This window comes from Thrips palmi, unplaced genomic scaffold, assembly GCF_012932325.1.
Source record: "Thrips palmi isolate BJ-2018 unplaced genomic scaffold, TpBJ-2018v1 HiC_scaffold_3, whole genome shotgun sequence".
Lineage (NCBI taxonomy): Eukaryota > Metazoa > Arthropoda > Insecta > Thysanoptera > Thripidae > Thrips > Thrips palmi.
The window spans coordinates 5,377,104-5,398,471 of record NW_023144630.1 but is presented as its reverse complement, the minus strand read 5'-3'; the positions used below and the strand labels follow the sequence as shown (position 1 = coordinate 5,398,471).

The 21,368-nt window shown below is 53.3% G+C and overlaps 2 protein-coding genes across 2 annotated transcripts in view; one reads left to right on the top strand and one right to left on the bottom strand.

Moving 5' to 3' along the window:
* The first annotated feature begins 1,013 nt into the window (after positions 1-1,013).
* Positions 1,014-2,098, top strand: LOC117648024. The gene is made up of 3 exons (XM_034390160.1): positions 1,014-1,100; positions 1,619-1,759; positions 1,831-2,098. Exons 1-3 carry the CDS (start codon positions 1,023-1,025, stop codon positions 1,993-1,995), a joined length of 384 nt encoding a protein of 127 aa, XP_034246051.1. The 5' UTR covers positions 1,014-1,022; the 3' UTR covers positions 1,996-2,098.
* The window catches only part of LOC117648022 (very low-density lipoprotein receptor-like), a 106,731-nt gene continuing 87,446 nt past the window's right edge, over positions 2,084-21,368 (bottom strand). The window contains exons 4-16 of the mRNA XM_034390158.1: positions 9,686-9,816; positions 9,337-9,459; positions 8,896-9,119; positions 8,345-8,612; positions 7,982-8,233; positions 7,601-7,901; positions 7,301-7,519; positions 6,843-7,197; positions 6,560-6,758; positions 6,368-6,471; positions 6,119-6,274; positions 5,466-5,546; positions 2,084-5,100 (exon numbers count right to left, since the gene is read on the bottom strand). Of these exons, the coding sequence (XP_034246049.1) occupies positions 5,056-5,100; positions 5,466-5,546; positions 6,119-6,274; positions 6,368-6,471; positions 6,560-6,758; positions 6,843-7,197; positions 7,301-7,519; positions 7,601-7,901; positions 7,982-8,233; positions 8,345-8,612; positions 8,896-9,119; positions 9,337-9,459; positions 9,686-9,816 (2,458 nt within the window). The 3' untranslated portion in view covers positions 2,084-5,055. The remainder of the gene's footprint in view (positions 5,101-5,465; positions 5,547-6,118; positions 6,275-6,367; positions 6,472-6,559; positions 6,759-6,842; positions 7,198-7,300; positions 7,520-7,600; positions 7,902-7,981; positions 8,234-8,344; positions 8,613-8,895; positions 9,120-9,336; positions 9,460-9,685; positions 9,817-21,368) is intronic.

Sequence of the window (21,368 nt, the reverse complement as noted above, 5' to 3'; positions counted from 1 at the left end):
AGCTGTTGTCGACCAGCATGTTGGGCGCCACGGTGCGCACGCAGCGCTGCAGCCGCGCCTCGCCGCTGGAGACGGCGTCCTCCTCGCTGGACGCGGCGCTGGAGTCCTCGGACGACGACGAGGAGGAGTCGGCCCCGCAGCAGCAGCCCCCTTGGTAGTGGTGATGGTGGTGGACGTGCTGTGGGGGAGGCGGCGGAGGCGGAGGGGGAGGTGGGCGGGGCGCCGGGGGCGGTGGTGGCGGCGGCGGCGGCGGCGGGGCGGGGAGCTCCACGGGCGGGCCCAGGATGGCGCCGGCGATGGCGCGCTTCCACGCCCCGATGGCCTGCAGCGGCGGCGGCAGCGAGAGGGAGAACGAGGAGCCCAGGGTGCCGGCCTCGCCGCCGTCCGGGGCCAGCGACAGGGTCTTGACGACCTGCAGCGGGAGCGCCGCCGCCCCGGGGTCGTTGTCGCTCTGTGGCGCATGGCGCAGCAAAGACAGTGTCGGCAGCAGGTAAAGAAAGCGGGCTCGCTGCTCGAATCCGCCGCCACGCCAGAGGGGTGGAGGTGGCCAAGACGCGTGTAGACCTCCAAAGTCGCTAAATGGAACTCGAACCGAACGAGTGACCCCACCAATGGATTGCTCTCCGAACGAGGAATCCATTGGTGGGGTCACTCGTTCGGTTAGAGTCCTGTTTAGCGACTCTGGAGCTCAAAGCGCGTTCACCAGTCCTCTGGCCCAATGTAGGCCGGCAAGCTTACTCACCGCGACGAGGACTGCGAGCAGGATGGCGACGGCGGCCCTGCTCGCCATGCTGACGGTGTGGTGCCGCCCGCGCCGCCGCGCGCTTTATACCGGCCGCGCGGCCATGGGGCGGCCGACGTGCGTTGTCCTGGCCGCCGCCAACGAGTGCGTCACCGCGGCCGGCACACCACCCCGCCAGCCTCCAGACGGGCACACACACGCACCTGTCCAAACGGCGCGGCGCGCTTAGTTAAACGAAGCGCGCCGCGCCCGCATCACCAGTCCGCACCAGTCCATCGCCATGGCCAGCACGCGCTCGTCGCCCCCCAGCCGCGCGGCCACGGCGGCCACCTGCCTGCTGCTGCTGTGCGGGCTGTCTGTGAGTAGCGGAGAGCCTTGGTCTAGCCCTTAATGGTAAGGGTAATGGCATGGCCCCCCGGCCCGGCCGTCCCGTCGAACTGCCGTGCTGGCGGGTTGCCTACTCTGCATCCGCAGGCGCTTTCCAACGGCGCACGGCAGCGCACAGTGGGCCAGAAGACCGGTGGAGGCGGTCGAAATCCCGCACGCGTTTTGGGCTCCAGAGTCGCTGAATGGGACTCGAACCGAACGTGTGACCCCACCAATGGATTGCTCTCCGGACGAGGAATCTATTGGTGGGGTCACACGCTCGGTTCGAGTCCCATTTAGCGACTCTTGAGCTCAAAACGCGTCACCTCTGGCCCATTGTGCGGCTGTAGGCCTACCGGAGGCCGCTCATTGGCTGCGCGACGCGTCGGCGGCAAACCCAGGCGGCGTCGTCGACACCAGTCAGTCGGCACCGGTCGCCCGTTGCAGCCAGACCGGCCAGACCGCAGCGTGTGTAGCCCAACCCGTGTCTGATCGCCCCCCTCGTCGCAGGCCACCCGCGCTGACTCCTCGTCGTCCTCGTCCTCCTCAGAGGAGCACGTCAACGACGTCCTGGAGGCCGGGGTCCAGGAGTGTGCTCGTAAGCACGCGCCCCCGATGGTCGGCGGGGGAGACTACAGCGAGCTGGCCAAGGTAGGTCCGCGTCCGTTTGTATCGAGTCATTTTTCGCGAAATGCTGTGTAACTTTGGACGCCGGTCGGCAGCTCACGTCGTGCGTGTCTGACGGCATGGAGGCCCTCGAGGCCGGCACCGCCCCCGCCGTGGTCGACCAGCAGATCGAGGACTGCGTCAACGGCAAGCCGTTCCCCGACCCCCTCAAGCCGGTGGTCGCGTCGTTTCTCAACTGTGTAGGTGGCGTTCTCAAGTAACAACTCGGAACTTCCGAGCACCCTCCCTCTGATGCACCCAGATCCCCTGGAAACGAGGATGAGGTTGGGAGGAAATAAAACCAAGTTGTTGGCTAAAGCATTATTATTTTGAGAAAATATTTCCATTGACTGACATAGAATTCTAGACATGAAAAGCAAGTCAGAAACTAAACCAACGTCACAAAAAAAAAAAAAAACAGACAAAAAACAATTCATTAAATGAATTTTTAAGTCACCAGCTTGAATAGAACAAATTCGGTTAACAAGAGTATTCAACAAGGGCCAGGATTGACTTATTGATAGCAAGAAGTAATTGGAACTTTAATCATTCATGGTTTGTAAAATTGATTGACAACTATCATTTAAATAGGTAAAATGCTTTCTAAAAGCTGTTTCACAATATCTTGGATTTTGAAAAAAATCCGTTTGACTAAACAAACATGCATGCCTTATCATCATTATGCACCAAGGGCGTTTTCTACATACAAAAGTAAGAATTTCCAAAGAGCCTCCACTGAAATTAAAAAGTTTGGTAACCACATGTAATAAACAAATAAATCAAGATGCACTCAACCACCATCAATCTGAACATGGATCTCATTAAACAGAAGTCATTAATGTGGCATTGTTTTTGCATTCAGATGAATTTTGAAAGAAATATGGAAAGGATACATGATGATAAAGGCTTACATCAATTGCCTAATATCACTGCACGAGACTTACTCTCGTATTAATTATTATCATATCTTCATCCTACTTACCTTAACTTAGCTCATCAACATACACTTAGAACACAGTTTCTTTCATCCCTTGTGCTGATATTGTTTTTGATAGAAAGAAGTGCCAATGGATAAAGACACATTCACCTAGATTCACAATCATTTCAGATTCTAACAAACAGTAATAAAAAACATAGAGAACAGAAAAACAAACACAATTGAACAAAAAATCATTACTTAAGAACTAAATGTATGAGAAAGCAGTTCTCTTCTAAGTTGATGAGACATGAACACATAAAGACGACATAAATATTTACACATGACTTTAAATAAGATAAAAACTGAAAAATGGAGTTCAAAATGTACACTTGAATTAGATTAAGCTATACTTACACAAAATATTTTACACTTTACAGACAAGCAACCAGAATGACAAACAAAAAATTCAAACTAGTGCTAGAATTTGGTTTCTCACACCAAATTCTATTTCTGAATGATTCTATGAAATTTTCTCTCTTCAACTCACTTGAGACATATACACAAAGACGATTTTGAGACAAAAATTTAGATGATGTGCGAATAAAAATAATAACAATAAATTCCAAAAGCCACTTTTGCAATGCTGCATGATAAAAGCTTTCACCCTACAATTGGCAATGCAGTGCAGTCGTATAGTAAAAGGTTTCAATTAAAACTTCTAAAATGTACAACCTTGACACAGAGTCGTCAAAAACTTCATGACAACCACTTATAGCCACACATTTTCCAGCATAGTACTCTATGTCTAAAAAAATCATATAGATAAGGACGGACCATAAACTAGAAAGTTTGAGTCTTTAAGCACTAGAAGACAATACATTGCACAGTAGACTTGAATAAATGCAAGACACGAATTTAAAAAGATGGTGGCACATTGATACTCCTGTTACAACCAGGAATTTATTCAAACGATTTTAATGAGTTGATGTAAAATTGAAATAAAGCACTGTGGGTAAATTAGATACATTGCATCATACGAAAATGTATGAATGAATGGCAACTTTGCCTGCCTAGGACACCAAAGTAATGTCTCAAGCTGCCAGAAATTCTGAGTTACCATAAACTCATGAAAGCAGTTACATTCAACTGTAGAATGTAATAACAGTCATCGGTGCAATTAATTAAATTGTAATTGCGTTCATTAAGGTCACTATGGATCCAACTGCTGGAATTGATTAACGGAACTTTTGAGCAGCATCTAGCTAAGGAAAGAGCATATTATGCATTTTGGTTCAAATCATGAAGTGTTCACAAAGCGCATTTTGGTACTTGGTCAATTACTGAACTTGAGATAGAATTATTAGGATTCCAAAACTCCAATAGGGAAAGAATAGCTGTAAAAGAAAATTATGCTTCATCCATGCATGTATGATTGAACAATGTTATTTCTTACAAATTATAACAACAACAAAACTACTTTGTCGACTCAATATAGCAGTGCTCAATTGAGATGAGAAAGGTGAATTCAGTATACAACATTCTATCACATTTGTGAGACCATACTTTTGGCACAAATGCTCACAAATATTCATTGAAATAAATAAACTGTACATAACTTGCTGGAATGTTTTCAGCATTCAGACTAGCATAACCACAGGTTTGTCCACCCTGGGTCTGTATCATTTACCATCTCAATCTGGTCCTGCCGATCTCTTGGAAATTTCAAAGAACAACTGTTTTCTATCTTTGCCACACATACAAATTTACATTCAATCAGACAAACACTCACACACACACACACATACTCACGCACACACAACCCATACCAAATGAGGAAACGATAAACCACCAGAAATAAAAAATAGGTCATTCTTTCCACTGTGTCCTCAAAACTAAGGAATATAAAACAGTATATGACTCTAGTATGCTTAACTCAAACTCTTCACATTCAGACCAACCAAGAGAAACATTCACACTGACATGCACCACATAATAAATATAAGAACTATCACTCAGTAAAATGAATTGAGCTGAAGATACAATAAAATTTAAATTATCCCAAGACATTTATCCTAAGAAGATATCACACGCAGTCTCCCTACACTCATTTGGCAACATCAATCTGCCAATTCAGATAAATATTTAATGCTGAGGCGGGAATATTAATCAATCTCAGAGTGGATTTGAAAAAGCACCTTCCCAAAAGATTTGTAGCCCTTAGTCCATGTTCCATCGAGGCATGGTACAGAGTCACATTCTTCAGAGGTCAGCACCTTTCCTCACATATCTTTGCACCTCAGTAATGTTTACCCACTCCTGCACCACTCAGTTGAAAAATAACAAAATAATGAAGAGAGGTGCTTCATACGTATTCATTGCTGCCAGGGCTTGTAAGTGGCTCCTGAGCCTGGAACAGAAGAAGAAGATATGTCAGTTATCGTTTTGGTCTCCATCCTCAACCCTGAATCAGATAAGCCAAAATATGCAGGGCAACAACTGATTGACTTCATATAACATGACTTACACAAACTACGAACTCAAAAGCCTCCTAAACTATAAAGACCACAAACTACCAAAAAATAAAAGAAGAAAGAAACTGCAATGTGCAAAACACATGCCAAGCATTGTGATTTTCATGATCTTTCAAAAATTATTTTGGCATAATATTGGTGACAATTTCTACAAATATAATGACTTTATTTCTTTCTTTCTTAAACTACCAAGGTCTACATAAAGGCCATTTTCAAATCTAAAATTTGGTTCATCACTTACCGAATCATTTAAGCCTTGCTCATCTCGACAGCCATGTAACAATCCATAACATGGATACAATGAATTTATAGTGAAGGCTGCCTTATATTCCGAATTACAGTAAGCAGGACAAACAGAAATTGGCCTAGATTACAGAAGGTCCTTTCTCTTTTCCCTAGCTAAATACTAAGATGATAATTGTAAACCCTTAGGTGAATGTACAACTTTTCAAGTTTGAGAGACCTTGAAAGATCTCATTAAACAGCATGTGCATAAGTATGTTATGAAATCAATTATGCGAGTTACTGTGATGAAATATTCTTTCTTTTTTGAGGGGGAAGGGGGGGGGGGGTAGGAAAGGGGGAGGTACGTTGGTAAATTAAATGCATTTTCATGTACATATTTGGAAAAGATTCCACTTCTACAAAAACATAATTACCTAAGACAATTATTCCAAATCAAGAACTATGAACAAGTTTTGATTTATCATGGCATGCCAGAAAGCCTCAAATGAATGAAGAGACATTTTTCCAGACAAGATAGTGTTTACATTAATCCATCACCGACCCACAAAGAAGACTTGAAGAGAAATAATTGTGCATATGCTTATGAGTTTCATTTTATCGGAGAATACATCCAGTGTCAGAAGGCACCGTCAGCATCAATGCTCTTACCTCCTCAGCGATGGTGGCTGGGTAGACTCGCGTAGGCTGGAACTGATTCTTTTCCAAAGCAAATTGGTCTTCAGTAGTTTTACGATACACAGGATTGTCAAAGTTCATGCTAGTTATGTTTCGGTGCATGTAGTGCCGGTAAATGATGAAAATTATCTGGAGAGAAGAAATTAAGATGTGATCAAATCAAGATGCTTATTGAGTACAGCAAGGAAACAAGACTCAGTAAATACAAACAAAATTACTTACCAGGCCAGCCAAACCCAATATTACAAGAATGACTGCAATAACAATCAAAGCAACCATTAGGCTATCTGTTTCTTCTGCTGGTGTCTTTTGAGAAGTTTCTGTACCTGTAAAATTTGTTAAAATATTACAATATCAAATGGGTACGAGGGAGTTGAACTTGGTTCTGACATGATCGAAAGAAGATGAACTTACTAGCTTCCACACACATAAGGCCATCCGGAAGAAGTGATAGCCCATCAGGGCATGCACATGATATTCGAGGTGACTTGGAGTTTATAAGCGGTGACGGTAAGCAAAGGTGTGAGCAGTGACCATTGACTGCAGTGCAGAAATTTTCTCCATCTGGTTGTCTATAGGGGTGGTACACATGGACAACCATGGGATTTTGCATCTAGAGCAAAGAAGTGAAGAGTGTTAGTGCAATTTAATAGGAAATCCTGTTGTGGATGATGGTCAGAATGCTGTAAATACTCACAGTATGGATTGCAGTGATGGCTTCAACACTACTGCCATTAAATTTATTTGCACGGAATACCGCATGCTTGGTCCAATCGGTCCAGTAGACAAAGTCTTCAAATGTTGTAATGGAGAAGGGGTGTGACAAGTAGTCGTCTGAGAAAAGAACAACTCTTCGATGAGATCCATCAAAGTTGCAGGATGATATGGTCTGCAATTTCGCATCAACCCAAAACAGTCTCTTTCCCACAATATCCAAAGTCAAGCCGTTAGGCCACTTAATATCATGCTCAACGATGACTTGTCGATGGGATCCGTCCATCCCAGCTCGTTCAATCTTTGGCACAGCACCCCAGTCCGACCAGTACAGCCAACTGTAGGGGAATAAACCAATCACGTGTTATCCAACAATGCCAAAGGAAAACAACTCAGGTTTTCAAAGATTTGAATTTTTAAATAATAATATGAAGAACATACCCCTCGAGTGGGTTAACTGCCATGGAGCGAGGCTTCTCCATGTGGTCTTGGATAACAGTTTTCCTCATGTTTCCTTCGAAGTTGGCAAGTTCAATAGTGCCTTTAGAGCTGTCTGTCCAGTAAATATGGTTGTAAATCCAGTCGACAGCCAGGCCATCAGACAAAGTCACATCATCTTTTATTACCACCGTCCTCTGACTGCCTTCGTCAATAGGGGCTCTGCAAAGATAGATTAATTAAAACCACAAACAGAAATAAGTCTTATGGTTTTGTTTTTTCTTAAAAGATCATTCAACTTACTTATAAATCTTCTTGTCACTGACATCGCTCCAGAAGATCATACCAGTGCGGAAAACAAAGTCCAAGGCCGTTGCATACTTGGTGTCGTTTACAATTGCTGTGATGTCACGATGATCGAGAGAAACCTTCCGGATGTCATGTCGCCGAGTGAAGAGCAGAGAGGCATGACCCTCAGCTGCCTTGCACCTTGTCAGGTCTCTGGGGTCCCTCAGGTAGCCATGCACACACTCGCACTTGAACTTCCCCTTCTCATTAATACAGATCTGGGAGCAGACGCCAGGCTTTTCACATTCATTAACGTCTGAAATTAGAAAAAAATTCTCGTCAGCAGTGCTCAATTTTGAGATGAGGGAAGTGAGTTGGGTGCGGTGTTCCAGTCACCTTCACAAGTGGAGTTGCCTTTCAGTTGGTACCCATGTGGGCAGTCGCAGTAATACCCTGCGGGCATGTCGACACAAATGTGCGAGCAGCCCCCGTTTTTGGTCGCGCACTCGTTGATGTTGCAGAGGGCCTTGGGCTCGTCTTCCCAGGCAGGGCAGTCTGGCTTCTTGTCGCAAACCACACTCTGATTCACGCACATTCCTTCCCCGCAGTCGAACTGGGTTTTGGGGTCACACCGGTTGGGAGCAGAGCCTGAGAACAGAGAGACAGAAACTCAGCAAACAAATCTAAAATTCCAAACAAACAAAAAAAGTGGGGTTAAAGGAGAGGGGTGTGCAGGGTCGGTTGAATGAACAAACTCACGGCAGTTCAACTCGTCGCTGCCGTCGCTGCATTCGGGAACCCCCGAGCACTGCAGGTGGCCGGGGATGCACTCGTGGTTCTTGCACTGGAAGTGGTCGGCGCGGCAGCTCACGTTGAGGCAGCGCTCGGGCGCCTCGTCGTCGCCGTCGGGGCACTCCGTGTCGCCGTCGCACACCCACGCCTTCTGGATGCACGTGAACTGGTCCTTGCACATGTACTCGCGGTCGGTGCACACCAGCGGGTTCTTCGTGGACACGGCCGGGCATCCCTGAAGAACAAACAAAAACAACAATCACAAATGCCCGACACACGCACAGTGGGCCAGAAGACCGGTGGAGGCGGCCAAAACTCTAGACCCGTTTTCAGCTCCAGAGTCGCCAAATGGAACTCGAACCGAACGTGTGACCCCACCAATGGATGGCTTTCCGAACGAGGAATCCATTGGTGGGGTCACACGTTCGGTTCGAGTCCCATTCAGCGACTCTGGAGCTCAAAACGCGTCTAGAATTTCGGCCGCCTCCGCCGGTCTTCTGGCGGACGCTGGAACACACCTTCTCGTCGGAGCCGTCGGGGCAGTCCAGGTCGCCGTCGCAGCGCCACCGCGCCAGCACGCAGGACTTGGACGCGCAGGTGAACTGGTTGTCCGGGCAGGTCCTGGGGGCGCACTGGGCCTCGTCGGAGTCGTCGCCGCAGTCGTCGTCGCCGTCGCACACCCAGCGGCTCTGCACGCAGCGCCCGTTGCCGCACGTGAACTCCTCGGAGCGGCACGTCTCGTCTGGAGCAGAGAGAGAGAGAGAGGGGGTGAGTTTCCAAGAGAGAGAATCGTCTGAAACAGGACGGCGGCGAGGATAGGGCGCCTGCAAAGGCCCGAGCGGGCAGGCCCGCCGCACAGGCACGCGCGGAGGGCTGCCTACCCGCCAGGCGTCCTCGCGGGAAACCGAAACCCAAACCGCAACACTGTATAAAAGAAGCGTAAAGTGTGAGGGCCTTACTGCACGCCTTCTCGTCCGAGCCGTCGCTGCAGTCGTCGTGGCTGTCGCACATCCACGTGAGCGGCACGCACTCGCCGTCGCCGGACCGGCAGGTGAACTGCTCCTGCGTGCACGTCTTGAGCCCTGCAACCGAGAGCCAACCTCCAGCACTCCGTCGCACAGTGGGCCCGCGGCCGAAAGCCCGGACGCGTTTTGAGCTCCAGAGTCGCTAAGCAGGACTCGAACCGAAGGTGTGACCCCACCAATGGCTTCCTCGTTCGGAGAGCAATCCATTGGTGGGGTCACACGCTCGGTTCGAGTCCTGCTTAGCGACTCTGGAGCTCAAAACGCGCCGTGGTGCTGTACTCACCGCAGATGGCGGGGTCCTCGTCGGAGCCGTCCGTGCAGTCCTGCTCGCCGTCGCACTGCCAGTGGCCCATGATGCAGGGCCCGTCGGCACACCGGAAGTCCGTGTCGCTGCACTTGTGGACCTTGGCGACTGCAACAGAACGGAGGCACGGGTCAAGACGGGTACAGTCCCTGCGGAGTCGTTAGGCCCTGCGCGACGCAACGATCACAACGATAAACGAACGAAAGACGAAGGGGCTTCCGCCGGCCGAAACTGTTGCCATGCCACCAGGCCGTCAAAGTACCATCGAAGACTTGTTTTTCCCTCTCCTTGTTGATGTGGTCCCAGCCGCGGCTGCCCGGCGGCCTCCGGCCGTCAACCCGGTGCCAGGGCGCCGCCGTGGCCTCGGCGACGACGCCGACCTGGGCGGCGACGCGTGCGGGGGCGTTGGCGACGGTCTGGTTGTCGCGGGCCCGCGGCGCCGTGGAGGCCTCGACGGCGGCCTGGGCGGCGCGGACGAAGGTGGGCGACACGGAGCCGCCGACGGCGTGGCTCAGCACCACCAGGATGGCGACGGAGAGGACCGCGGCCCAGAGTGGCCGGGAGGCACAGCGTCCGAGAGGCATGGCGGAGGTCGCCGACGAAGAGGTCGCCGCCGTTCTGGCACTGCTCTGGCCGCACGGGGTACCCGGGCAGTACCCACGGCTACCTCCACCGCCCCGCCCGTCCCCGCCACTCGCCGGCCGGCGGACAACGGTCAGAAGTCATCTCGGCGGCGCGGCGAAGCGCGTAGCGCCGAGGAAGGTTCGGCCCGGCAGGGTTATCTCAGCGTGGCGCAGATAAGGGTGGAGCTTAAAGAGACGATAATTGACGCGACCCGAAATTTGTTTTTGCGGTGGACCATGCGTCGCACAGTGGGCGGCCGAAATCCCGGACGCGTTTTGAGCTCCAGAGTCGCTAGATGGGCCTCGAACCGAACGTGTGACCCCACCAATGGATTGCTCTGCGAACGAGGAATCCATTGGTGGGGTCACACGCTCGGTTCGAGTCCTGTTCAGCGACTCTGGAGCCCAAAACGCGTCTAGAGATTTGGCCGCCGCCACCGGTCTTCCGGCCGACTGTGTCGCGACGGGCAGCTGTGCGGCGCGGCACGGCTCGCGAGGCGATCTGACCTTCGAACAGAAGGAAAAATAAACGGGAATAAAGCAAGTCGGAATGGCGCCCAAGTTCACCGCAAGCATCACAATCCGCGGTTTAGCATTCGCTATTTATGCCGAAGATCAACAGAATAGTCCGTTTGCTTTGAGTTTCTTTGGCGAAACGCAGGGAAAGGGGTGCTCCGCGGGAGGGGGGAGGGGGAGGGGGCGCTGATAGGCGCGGGGCTGCGTTGTTCCCCAATTTCCCAGTCGAGTGCCACCGAGAGAAAAAACATCATTGGTAGTCAAATAAACAATCGACTATTGGCGTGCGAATCCCGGGGTTCGAATACCAGCCGCGGCCGACCGCGCGCCGCGTTCGAGTTGCCGGGATCTCCTTATCAAGCGCACAGCAGGGGCCGAAACGGCTCCAAAGCCCGGCAACCAAAACAAAGTGGGGTATTCACAATGATGTTTACAAATTATTTTTTCAAAGGGAGGTTAGGTTAGCGAGGCTAAGGGGCACCTCGCTGCCAATGACGTCATTACTGCTTCGTCTCTCTCGCACACACGGGCCGCCCCCAGGCAGTGCGAGCGAGACAGCACGAATGCGCCGTTAGGAATCAGACCCCGTCCGCGAGCCACAGTGTGCCACACCACGACCTATCCCCCATCCAGGACTTCCCTTGGCAGGCCTTCCAGGTGCTTCCAGGCGACAAAGCCGGCATTGTCTGCCTGCGGGGCAGCCTAGGGCACCACAGTGGGCCAGAAGACCGGCGCAGGCGGCCAAAACTTTAGACGGGTTTTGAGCTCCAGAGTCGCTAAGCAGGGCTCGAACCGAGCGTGTGACCCCACCAATGGATTCCTCGTTCGGAGAGCAATCCATTGGTGGGGTCACACGCTCGGTTCGAGTCCCATTTAGCGACTCTGGAGCTCAAAACGCGTCTAGGACTTCGGCCGCCTCCACCGGTCTTCTGGCCCACTGTGCAAAGCCTGCGCGGGTACCTGCCAACCCGCACCGACTATCTCCGGCTGCATCGCCGACTGCAGCGACAATGGCAGCGGCCCGCACCGAGGGCCGCCGAGCAGCGCTTATCAAAATAATCGGTATTCAGAACGCGTCCACAACCGGGCCAATGGCATTCTCGGCGAGAAGAGAGCGCTCGTGTGTGTGTGTGTGTGTGTGTGTGTGGAGTGAGTGAGTGAGTGAGTGAGAGAGAGTGGCACAGCAGCAGAGCTGCCAATCGCCGGCGCTATATGAATAAAATATATGCGAATGGTGGCCTGCACTGCCCCTCCCCTGCGCGCACCGCGCACCGCGCGCTGGCCCCGCAGTTTGGCCAACCTAAACAACGGCGGGCTAGTTACTGCTGCCTTCATTGGCCCCAGGTTGGCCCTACCGGATTCTGCCGGTGCAAAATTAATTGCAGATGGCGAATCAGAGGGGGGTCTGGGCTGGCGCGCCTGGCGCCGCTACACCGGCAGCGCGCAGCAGCGGCGCCGTCGGGTAATTTAAATGTAGCGCGAAACAAAAGCCGGAAACCAAACAGCGCGCTGTTGCTCGGCGAAGTCAAGTTGGTGCGACGTCCCGACAGCGGTGTTTCTAATGCCCTTGTTAACGGCGCGGCATTCCAAATCACGGCGATTCTAAACGTCGACTGAAATGTGGGGATTCGAACCCGCGTTGGATGTATCAAGCCATGGAGAGAGCCGCGGACAACGCGAAAGCATCTCGGCTGGCAGTGGAGACGCACCGGGCTGCCTGCACCTTGACGGCGTGCCACAGCTCGTCGTTGTTCTCACAAGGCTTGGACCCGCTGCAGCTTGGCCGGGAACTTGTTTTGCCTGCCGAATTCCGAATCCAAAGAGGGCACTGGGGGAGTGAGTGGGACGGAAAGCGGATGGACTTGAAGGAGGAAGGAGAGAGGGGGGGGGGCGCCTCAAACTACTTTAGCGAAGCGTTCTGGCGAAAGGATGCATGCCCACGTAAACGAGCATATATTAAGCTTGTTTGGGGCCAACGCGGCGGGGCGCGGCAGGGACTGCAGGGAGGCGACCAAACTTTGCGAGCCAAGTGAAAGTGGCAAACATTTATGGCCTAATCCGGTGGGAGGGCCGGCAGGGCCACGGCTTATTACAGAGTGTGTGTCTTCGATATGGGCCTGCCTCTGCTGCGCGGCCGACGCTCTATCTCTCTTGCACTCGCGGGGCGTCCCAGTGGGCCAGAAGACCGGTAGAGGCGGTCAAAATTCGGAACGGGTTTTGAGCTCCTGAGTCGCTAAATGAGACTAAAGCCGAGCGTGTGACCCCACCAATGGATTCCTCGTTCGGAGAGCAATCCGGTCACACGTTCGGTTCGAGTCCCATTTACGACTCTGAAGCTCAAAACCCGTCCTGGATTTTGGCCGCCTCCACCGGTCTTCTGGCCCACTGTGCGCCTGGTTGGGGTGCGAGAGAGACGGAATCAGACTCGAAATTATCGTGATTTATTTATTGCCTTATCTCTGCAAGGCTCGGCCGTCTTGGGCGCCCAGCGAGCCCGGAGAATGTTTTGGCGTCCCAAGCTCCAAGCCTTGGTGGGCCTGCATGCCATTAAGGACTTGGGGTCCGACCCCCCCTTCACTGTGATCACCGCGGTTGAATTCTCACCCTGCCTATGGGATGCAGAACGCCGGCTGCCGGCAGGGACACGTGCCGTTTCGCTGCCCGGGACGACCCCCCCCCCTCTCCTTTGGCAACTGTACACGAAACGGGATTCAGCAGAGACAAGGGATCGGCGGGGAGTGGGCTGCCTGCCACCCTGTTGGAGCGACCATCGCTGTTTTATTCCGAACCTGTCGACTGGAAATTTGTATTTTTTTTTTATCCGCCCGCTCGCGGGAAACGAAGCACAAAATCCGTTTTAATTCTGCCCATTGTTGTGGCTTCGACCGAAATCACGGACATCGGCTAAATCTGGATTTAGGACCGTATTTGATCATCCGATGTTTTGGAGTCCAAACCACTATTTTTAACTTCTGACCACGATTCCCGCTGATTACGAGTGTGAGACCATATATGCCCATCTTTTTTTTGTTCGAATTGTTAAGATGAATTCATTTCCGTCATCCAATCGTTCATCGTAATTTTGGAATTTCGCCTTTGTTACGGTTATACTGAATGCAGTGTCTGAATAGTTCCAAGTACAGCGGATGCGGGTTCCCGAGATACAGTGAACGCCGTTCCTGGAGGCACAGTGTCTACTCTGCCCGGGTACGTAAACACCTTCTTTCGGTAAAGTGGAGTGGCATTAGGTTAACAGCCACAATCTTCATTATTTCTCTCATGAGGGATAACTTGACTATCCCCAAATTGAGTTTTTTTATTATGTACCTTAGAATGGTTACATCATTACACCAATTATTACTGAATTCCAAGCAGTTCAGGGGAATCCACATGGGAAAGGGTATAACTCAACTTAACCCCTTTTTCGGTCTAAATTTCATGAAATGGAGATAACTCACCTTAGTCTACATGAGTCCGTTTGACAAATTGGCAAAAGGATAACTCAACTTGTGTTTTATGAATCTAGTGTAAAAAGAATCAACTCAACTTAACCCCCCCTAATTTTAAATTTCAATTTGGAAAAAAGAGCTAAGTCCAAAAATACACCAGAGTAATACACTTTATGCAGCTATTGTTTTACTTGACTTGTCTCCAAATTCCTCTTTGTTAAGGAAATATAAGTGAGCTGACTCTGTTTTCCATTTCAATGGAAGTGACAAGTCGCAGAAATCCTCTACGGAGTGACCTTCTTTTGATTCTTTTTCAAATTTTACCAATGCTTTTTGAAATTATTAACATCTGCACATCATTTGTTTTGTTTTAGTTTTCCCTGCTAACAGTTTTTTGTTTCTCCTGAAAAATGGCCAAAATTGAGTTATCCCCTTCTTCCGCTTCCTGGATCAATTATCGTGATTTATTTATTGCCTTATCTCTGCAAGGCTCGGCCGTCTTGGGCACCCAGCGAGCCCGGAGAATGTTTTGGCGTCCCAAGCTCCAAGCCTTGGTGGGCGGCCCTTGCAGTGCCATCCCATCAAGGACTTGGGTTCCGATCCGTCCCGCCCGCCTCGTCGGCACTGTGAGTCAGGCCGCCGGTCTGGAATTCAATCACCCTGCCTATGAATGGGATGCAGAATCGCCGGGGCTGCAACCGGCGGAGCGGAGCCAGCGACTCGGCCAAGTTTTCTGCTGCCCGAGGACGACCCCCCCCCCTCTCCTTTTGTGCAACTAGGAACGAAACCGGGAGTCAGCAGAGACAAGGGACGGCGTCGGCGGGGAGCTGGGCTCGCCTGCCACCCTGTCGTGGCCGAGCGTACTGCATCGCTGTTTCCTATCCTCCGAACCTGCGTTCGACTCCCGGCGATTTTCGATTATTTTTTTTTTTTTTTTTTTTGGACTCCGCCCGCCTCCGCGTGGGAAACGCAAAGCACAAAAATCCCGTTTTAATTTTCTGATCCGCATTGTTGCGGGCCTGGCCCGTGTCGACCTGAGCAAACACGGCATGCCTCCCCCCCTCCTCTCTCTCCTCTCCTCTCTCTCTCTCTCTCTCTCTCTCCGCTTTCTTTCGCGCAAACAACAAAACTCCTAAATGGGAAGGCGGCTGCTCGTGAAAAACGACTAATTCGCAGTGTAAGTGCTGCCCGCTGGGCCGATAAAAGATTTATTAAACAAAGCCAACACCAGCGATCCTGCGCCTGGCGCGGGGCATGCAAAGAGACAAGGGAGGTGGCGAGGTGGAGAAAAGGTCCTGCAGTGGAAGCATTCGTCGAAAATAAAACGACCTTGCAGAATCTGGCGAGTCGACACGGAGAGAGAGAGAGAGAGAGAGAGAGAGAGAGAGAGAGAGAGAGAGAGAGAGAGAGAGGGTGTTGAGCCCCTTGAGGCTGCGTCAAATTGTTGGGAAACGCAGTTGGACCACGGGAGACTTGTGTGGACTGTTCTCCCTGGGTGGAGCGGCGCCCAGCGGAGCCCAGCGGAGACTAGCGGAGCGGGGTGTTGGTGAGGTCAGTGCTAATCTCGTGTACTCCCCAAGTTCGCACGGACCCCCAACTCGCTGTCCCGGCTTGCATCGCCACTGGGAAAACGGAGGCGGGACCCCCACTGTGAAATCAAGTGCGGCCAACTCCACACTTGAACGGCAGAGGTGCGGAATTTTCAGTTTCTGCACTCGGAGGAGCGGCGCGTGCAGTCTTCGCACTTCGAGTGTGTGCACCATGCCAAGAGATAGGGTCTCTGTGAGCTTCTACGCAGCTTGACAGTGTGCGTCCTGAACAACTTTACGATTGCTAGTGGCGGAGACGGACGGGTTCGGTTTGGGGCGACCCGGGGCGACCTTGATGGCGGGGCAAAGGATCAGGGAGGCCCCGGTTCGTTTCACGGCTGGGTAGAGCGGGCTGTCTTAGTGTCTCATTCCGTCTGGCTCTGTGTGTGCGTGTGTGTGTGTCCGTGTGCGCTCGCGTGCGTCAGCGTTTGAGCAGCCCGCACTGCTCTAGTCATTTTCCCCTTGCGGTTCCAGGCGGCTCCTTTGGGCGTGTACTCCGTAGGGGAAGTGTGTGTGGCTGTCCGATAAAGCGGGCTTACGGCCAGGAATTTCCATTTAAAGGCGGCCGCATCACATGCATGGCCGGGGCTCGATGCTGCAGCATGCCCTCCGAGTACTTATACGGACCGACGTGTAATGACCCATTCAGCGAGGGCCGATGGACACATTACTGACGGCCACTGTGTCCGCGTGAGAGAGAGAGAGAGAGAGAGAGAGAGAGAGAGAGAGAGAGAGAGAGAGAGAGAGAGAGAGAGAGAGAGAAAGAGAGAGCTGGCAACGACGCCACTGCGGTAGCCAGCCAGCCAATGCCGAAAGAGCCAAATGAGATGAGACCATCGGTTAGCGCACGGTACGACGGGGATTCACAGTGGGCCAGAAGGCCGGTGGAGACGGCCGAAATCCTAGACGCGTTTTGAGCTCCAGAGTCGCTAAATGGGACTCGAACCAAACGTGTGACCCCACCAATGGATTCCTCGCTCGAACAGCAATCCATTGGTGGGGTCACACGTTCGCTTCGAGTCCCATTTAGCGACTCTGGAGCTCGAAACGCGTCTAGAGTTTTGGCCGCCTCCACCGGTCTTCTGGCCCACTGTTGTCGCGGGGCTTGTCGCAGGGTAGCGGGCTGGTCCGCGCTGACATACGGCCTACTAAACCCGCGTGTGATGCATGTTCAAGTGAGGGGCCGGGCGGGCCGGGCGGGCCGGGCCGGGCGGGGTGGCTGACGGGGTTTACGGGGTTGGACACGTCGGCCGTACGTTACGCATAATCACCCCATTTTCAAACAAACTAGCTGGAGCGTTGCACGCCGACCGCAGGGCACCGCACGCCGGCGTTACTCAGAACGAGCGCTAGACGCCGTTGAGTGTGAGTGTGCATGGACCGTTAGAAGCGTACGCCCGGCTCGCGTACGCCCCTATACAGGTATGAGGTTGCCGCGAGAGCCCAGTGGGCCAGAAGACCGGTGGAGGCGGCCAAAACCCAAGACGCGTTTTGAGCTCCAAAGTCGCTTAGTGGGACTCGAATCGAGCGTGTGACCCCACCAATGGATTGCTCTCCGAACGAGGAATCCATTGATGGGGTCACACGTTCGGTTCGAGTCCCGTGTAGCGGCTCTGGAGCTCAAAACGCGTCTAGAGTTTCGGCTGCTTGCGCCGGTCCTCTGGCCCACTGTGCTGTGCCGTGTTTGCCTGCAAGACGCGTCCTCGCGGTGCACGCGCGCGAGGCAGCGTGTGTATTCAGTTAAGCGCGGAGTCACTCTGGTTAATGAACACACCCCACACGTTTCCGCGGTGCTTTTAATTTTTTAAGGTGGCTGAGTGGGACCCCGGCCCTGGCCCGGCCCGTCCCGACGCGGCCCCGGGGAGGTGCACTCAGCGACATTAGCAAAGAAGCTGGAACTAGCCTCTCGCAGGGAGGAGCGAGATGCGACTGGCAGCGGCCCGACGAAATTCTCTATTTATGATCAAACAGACGGCAATCCCCGGCCCGGCCCGGCCTGGCCAGCCTCTCGGCTCAGCAGCATGTTTGGCGCGCAAACATACGCGGTGCGCAGAAAGCAGACGACGCAGCAGACGACACACGTCCAAAGCCATCAGGAAGTCTGTCTCCCTCGCACGCGTCCCGCAGGCACGCACAGTGGGCCAGACGACCGGTGGAGGCGGCCGAAGTCCTAGACGCGTTTTGAGCTCCAGAGTCGCTAAATGGGACTCGAACCGAACGTGTGACCCCACCAATGGATTGCTCTTCGAACGAGGAATCCATTGGCGGGGTCACACGTTCAGTTCAAGTCCTGTTTAGGGACTCTGGAGCTCAAAACGCGTCTAGAACTTTGGCCGCCTCCTCCGGCCTTCTGGCCCACTGTGGCACGCACGGGTGCGAGGCAGGCAGAGTGACGAGGCGCACCTTGCTCCGAATTACCGGGACCCTTTCCTTGTTTAATGCCTGTTTTCTAATCTCTGGCTCTCTGACCGCCTCCAAGTTGGACTCGGCGTAATCACGAGGCAGGACTGAGTGCACTGCCGTGGCACTGCCGTGGCAGACAGAGGGGCCCAGAGGGCGACTGAGAAAGTTGCATGGAATGAGAGAGAGAGAGAGAGAGAGAGAGAGAGAGAGAGAGAGAGAGAGAGAGAGAGAGAGAGAGAGAGAGAGAGAGAGAGAGAGAGAGAGGCTGCAGTCTCATTATTCCCGGATGGACGGAGAAACAAGGACAAACAGACAGCGCGCTGAGGACATGTCGAAATGGCAACAGTTTGCAAACAGAATAACTAAACGGGCGATGCAGTTTTCAGTGTGCCGTCACCGACTGTGTCCGTCGGGCTATTTTCGACGGCGCAGTGAAGGGGAGGCGGCCGGCTCGCGCTGTTATCGTCGCGGGGAAGATCGCCCGTCGCCGACAAGACACCGCTACACTGCGAAAAAATGGGAACAAAACCTCGCGGGGCGAAGAAGAAGAAGAAAGAGAAGAAGGGAAAGAAAAGGAAGAAGAGAGAGCAGCAGAAACTCCAGCCTTGGCGCCCGGGCCGGCTGAGCTGGGGCCAGCAGCCTTGCAGGTAGGCCGCGCGCGCACACCTGTGCGTGCGGGTTGCCTACGCCGCGATCGCAGGCGCTCCAGGCACCCCACCAATGGATTCCTCGTTCGGAGAGCAATCCATTGGTGGGGTCACACGTTCGGTTCGAGTCCCGTTTAGCGACTCTGGAGCTCAAACCGCGTCCGGGATTTTGCGCTCCACCGCCGGACCCTCTGGCCCACTGTGAATGCTCTTACGGAATCGGAAGCGGCGGCCGCTCGCGAGGAAGACGGTCTGCACGTCGTCGGCGGGGTCGTCGTCGCCGGAGCCGGGCGGGTCGGGCCGCATGAACCGCATCAGCATCTCCCGCTCCAGGTCGTCCAGGTCGTGGGCCAGCAGCACCGTGGCGCCGCCCGGCGCCGCCAAGACCGCCGCCACCAACACCCACAGTGTGTCCCACACCGCCGCACGCATCGCGCTGGACTCGGCCTCGGCCAGCGGAGTCAAGACTCGGACGGCCGTGGGGCCCGCGCGCCGAGAACTGCGGCCCGGGGAACGACGTGCGTGGGAGTGGGACAGCGGGGCGGCTGGAGGGGGGAGCGAGCAACGCGTCGGTACTGGCTGGTACTGGCAAACAGTTTTATGGACTTGGCCAGCCAGCAACAACAACAGTTCCAAGAAAACAATATCACGCCTGCAGTATCACGTGCGCGCACACACACACATACATTCACAGAGCCGTGCACTCACAAACACACACGACACACTGACCCGCACCAACACGTACGAAGAGTTAACCCCAAGACAGAGTTACAGTGCAGGACTGCGGTGTTCAGAAGGTCACCCGTCTCTCTCTCTCTCTCTCTCTCTCTCTCTCTCTCTCTCTCTCTCTCTCTCTCTCTCTCTCTCTCTCTCTCTGACACGTACACGTATAAGCGGAGAGCACGCAGTTTATTTTGCAACTGCAAAATGGCAAGGACGCTGCAAACAAGCGAGTGATTGCCGAAAGCATCGAGGCTGCTTAGAATGGCTCGGATTGGTGAAATATGGGAGCGCAGGTGATGTCGCGAACAGAGCTCGCCTCGGAGACAATGGCAGGGACGGGGCCCAGAATCGTAAATCTGGCTGCCATTTTAAAAGGAAAGTGTGAATAAGGAAGCCTTTATCCGGCCGGACAAAAGTGAGGCGGACACACGATCCATCCTGCGGAGGGTTCGGGTTCGGGGGCCGCGCCGGGCCACCAGGACTCGACCAAGGCCTCGGGCAGGACTCGGGCGGGCAGGCCAAGACCCCTCCCCGTCTAACGAAGCGGCAGTAGTCAGTGTGTACATTGAGCTGGACCGCGTCCTGGGCCGTGTCCTGGACATGCCAGCAGGACCTTTCCCCACTTGCCTCCCACAGTGGGCCGGAAGACCGGTAGAGGCGGACGAAATCCCGGACGCGTTTTGGGCTCCAGAGTCGCTAAGCAGGACTCGAACCGAGCGTATGACCCCACCAATGGATTACTCGTTCGGAGAGCAGTCCATTGGTGGGGTCACACGATCGCTTCGAGTCCCATCTAGCGACTCTGGAGCTAAAAACGGGTCCGGGATTTGGACCGCCTCCACCGGTCTTCTGGCCCACTGCGCGTCCCCCTACGGGCCGACGTCGGCCTCCGTGAATATGCATGCCGCTCCGACCAATCAGGAGGCAGCGCAGCCAAGACGGCTCCCGGCTCGCCATTAAGGGGATGGGAAAAACGGGAAATGATCCTTTCCGTCTGTTTGACAAAGTCGTTTCGCAAAGCGTTAGTCGATACCGCCCCGAGGACGCAGGACTCAAGACGATCTCCGCCCAGCCCCGCCCCTCCAGGAGCGGGCTCATACTTCCTGCATGAGACCTGCCCTTCTCTCTCTCTCTCTCTCTCTCTCTCTCTCTCTCTCTCTCTCTCTCTCTCTCTCTCTCTCTCTCTCTCTCTCTCTCTGTCGCTCTCTCTCTCGCAGCGTCTCCTGAAAGGAATTAAACTTGGCTCCCTCCCCGATGTATAATCCATCCCAGGAACCCCTTCCGAATTCCGAGCCGTGAGACCTCCATGAGTACTCTCGAGTACAGTCCCTGATTAAAGTTCCAGCCGGCGCCGATTTTGCCCGTTTCCTTTAACGAACGTGTCGCAAACTTTCCGAAACATCTCCGCATTTTGTTTTCACGAGTTTGAAGATTTTTGAATGTTCGCATGTCACGCTAGGACGGAGGATACAAACGAAAATCCGCTTTGTGCTTGTCTCGAGGGGCGACCTCCGAATGCATTCTGAATGTTCTTCTGGATCCAGCCGCGCAATCGGCGAGTCGTCGCTCTGTCTCTCTCGCACTCGCGGCGCGTCCCGTGGAGGTGCGAGAGAGACAGAGCGGCGAAAACGACTCTCGGTCTGGCGCCGTGAGTACCGCGGACGACGCCGTCCTGGCCACGGCGGCGGGCCTGGGTAATTCAGTAGTGCCAA

Coding starts and splice junctions, on each gene's coding strand:
- LOC117648024 (XM_034390160.1), top strand. CDS start 1,023: ATGGCCAGCACGCGCTCGTCGCCCCCCAGCCGCGCGGCCACGGCGGCC. Junction 1,101..1,618: donor TGCTGCTGTGCGGGCTGTCT/GTGAGTAGCGGA, acceptor CCCTCGTCGCAG/GCCACCCGCGCTGACTCCTC. Junction 1,760..1,830: donor ACTACAGCGAGCTGGCCAAG/GTAGGTCCGCGT, acceptor GCCGGTCGGCAG/CTCACGTCGTGCGTGTCTGA.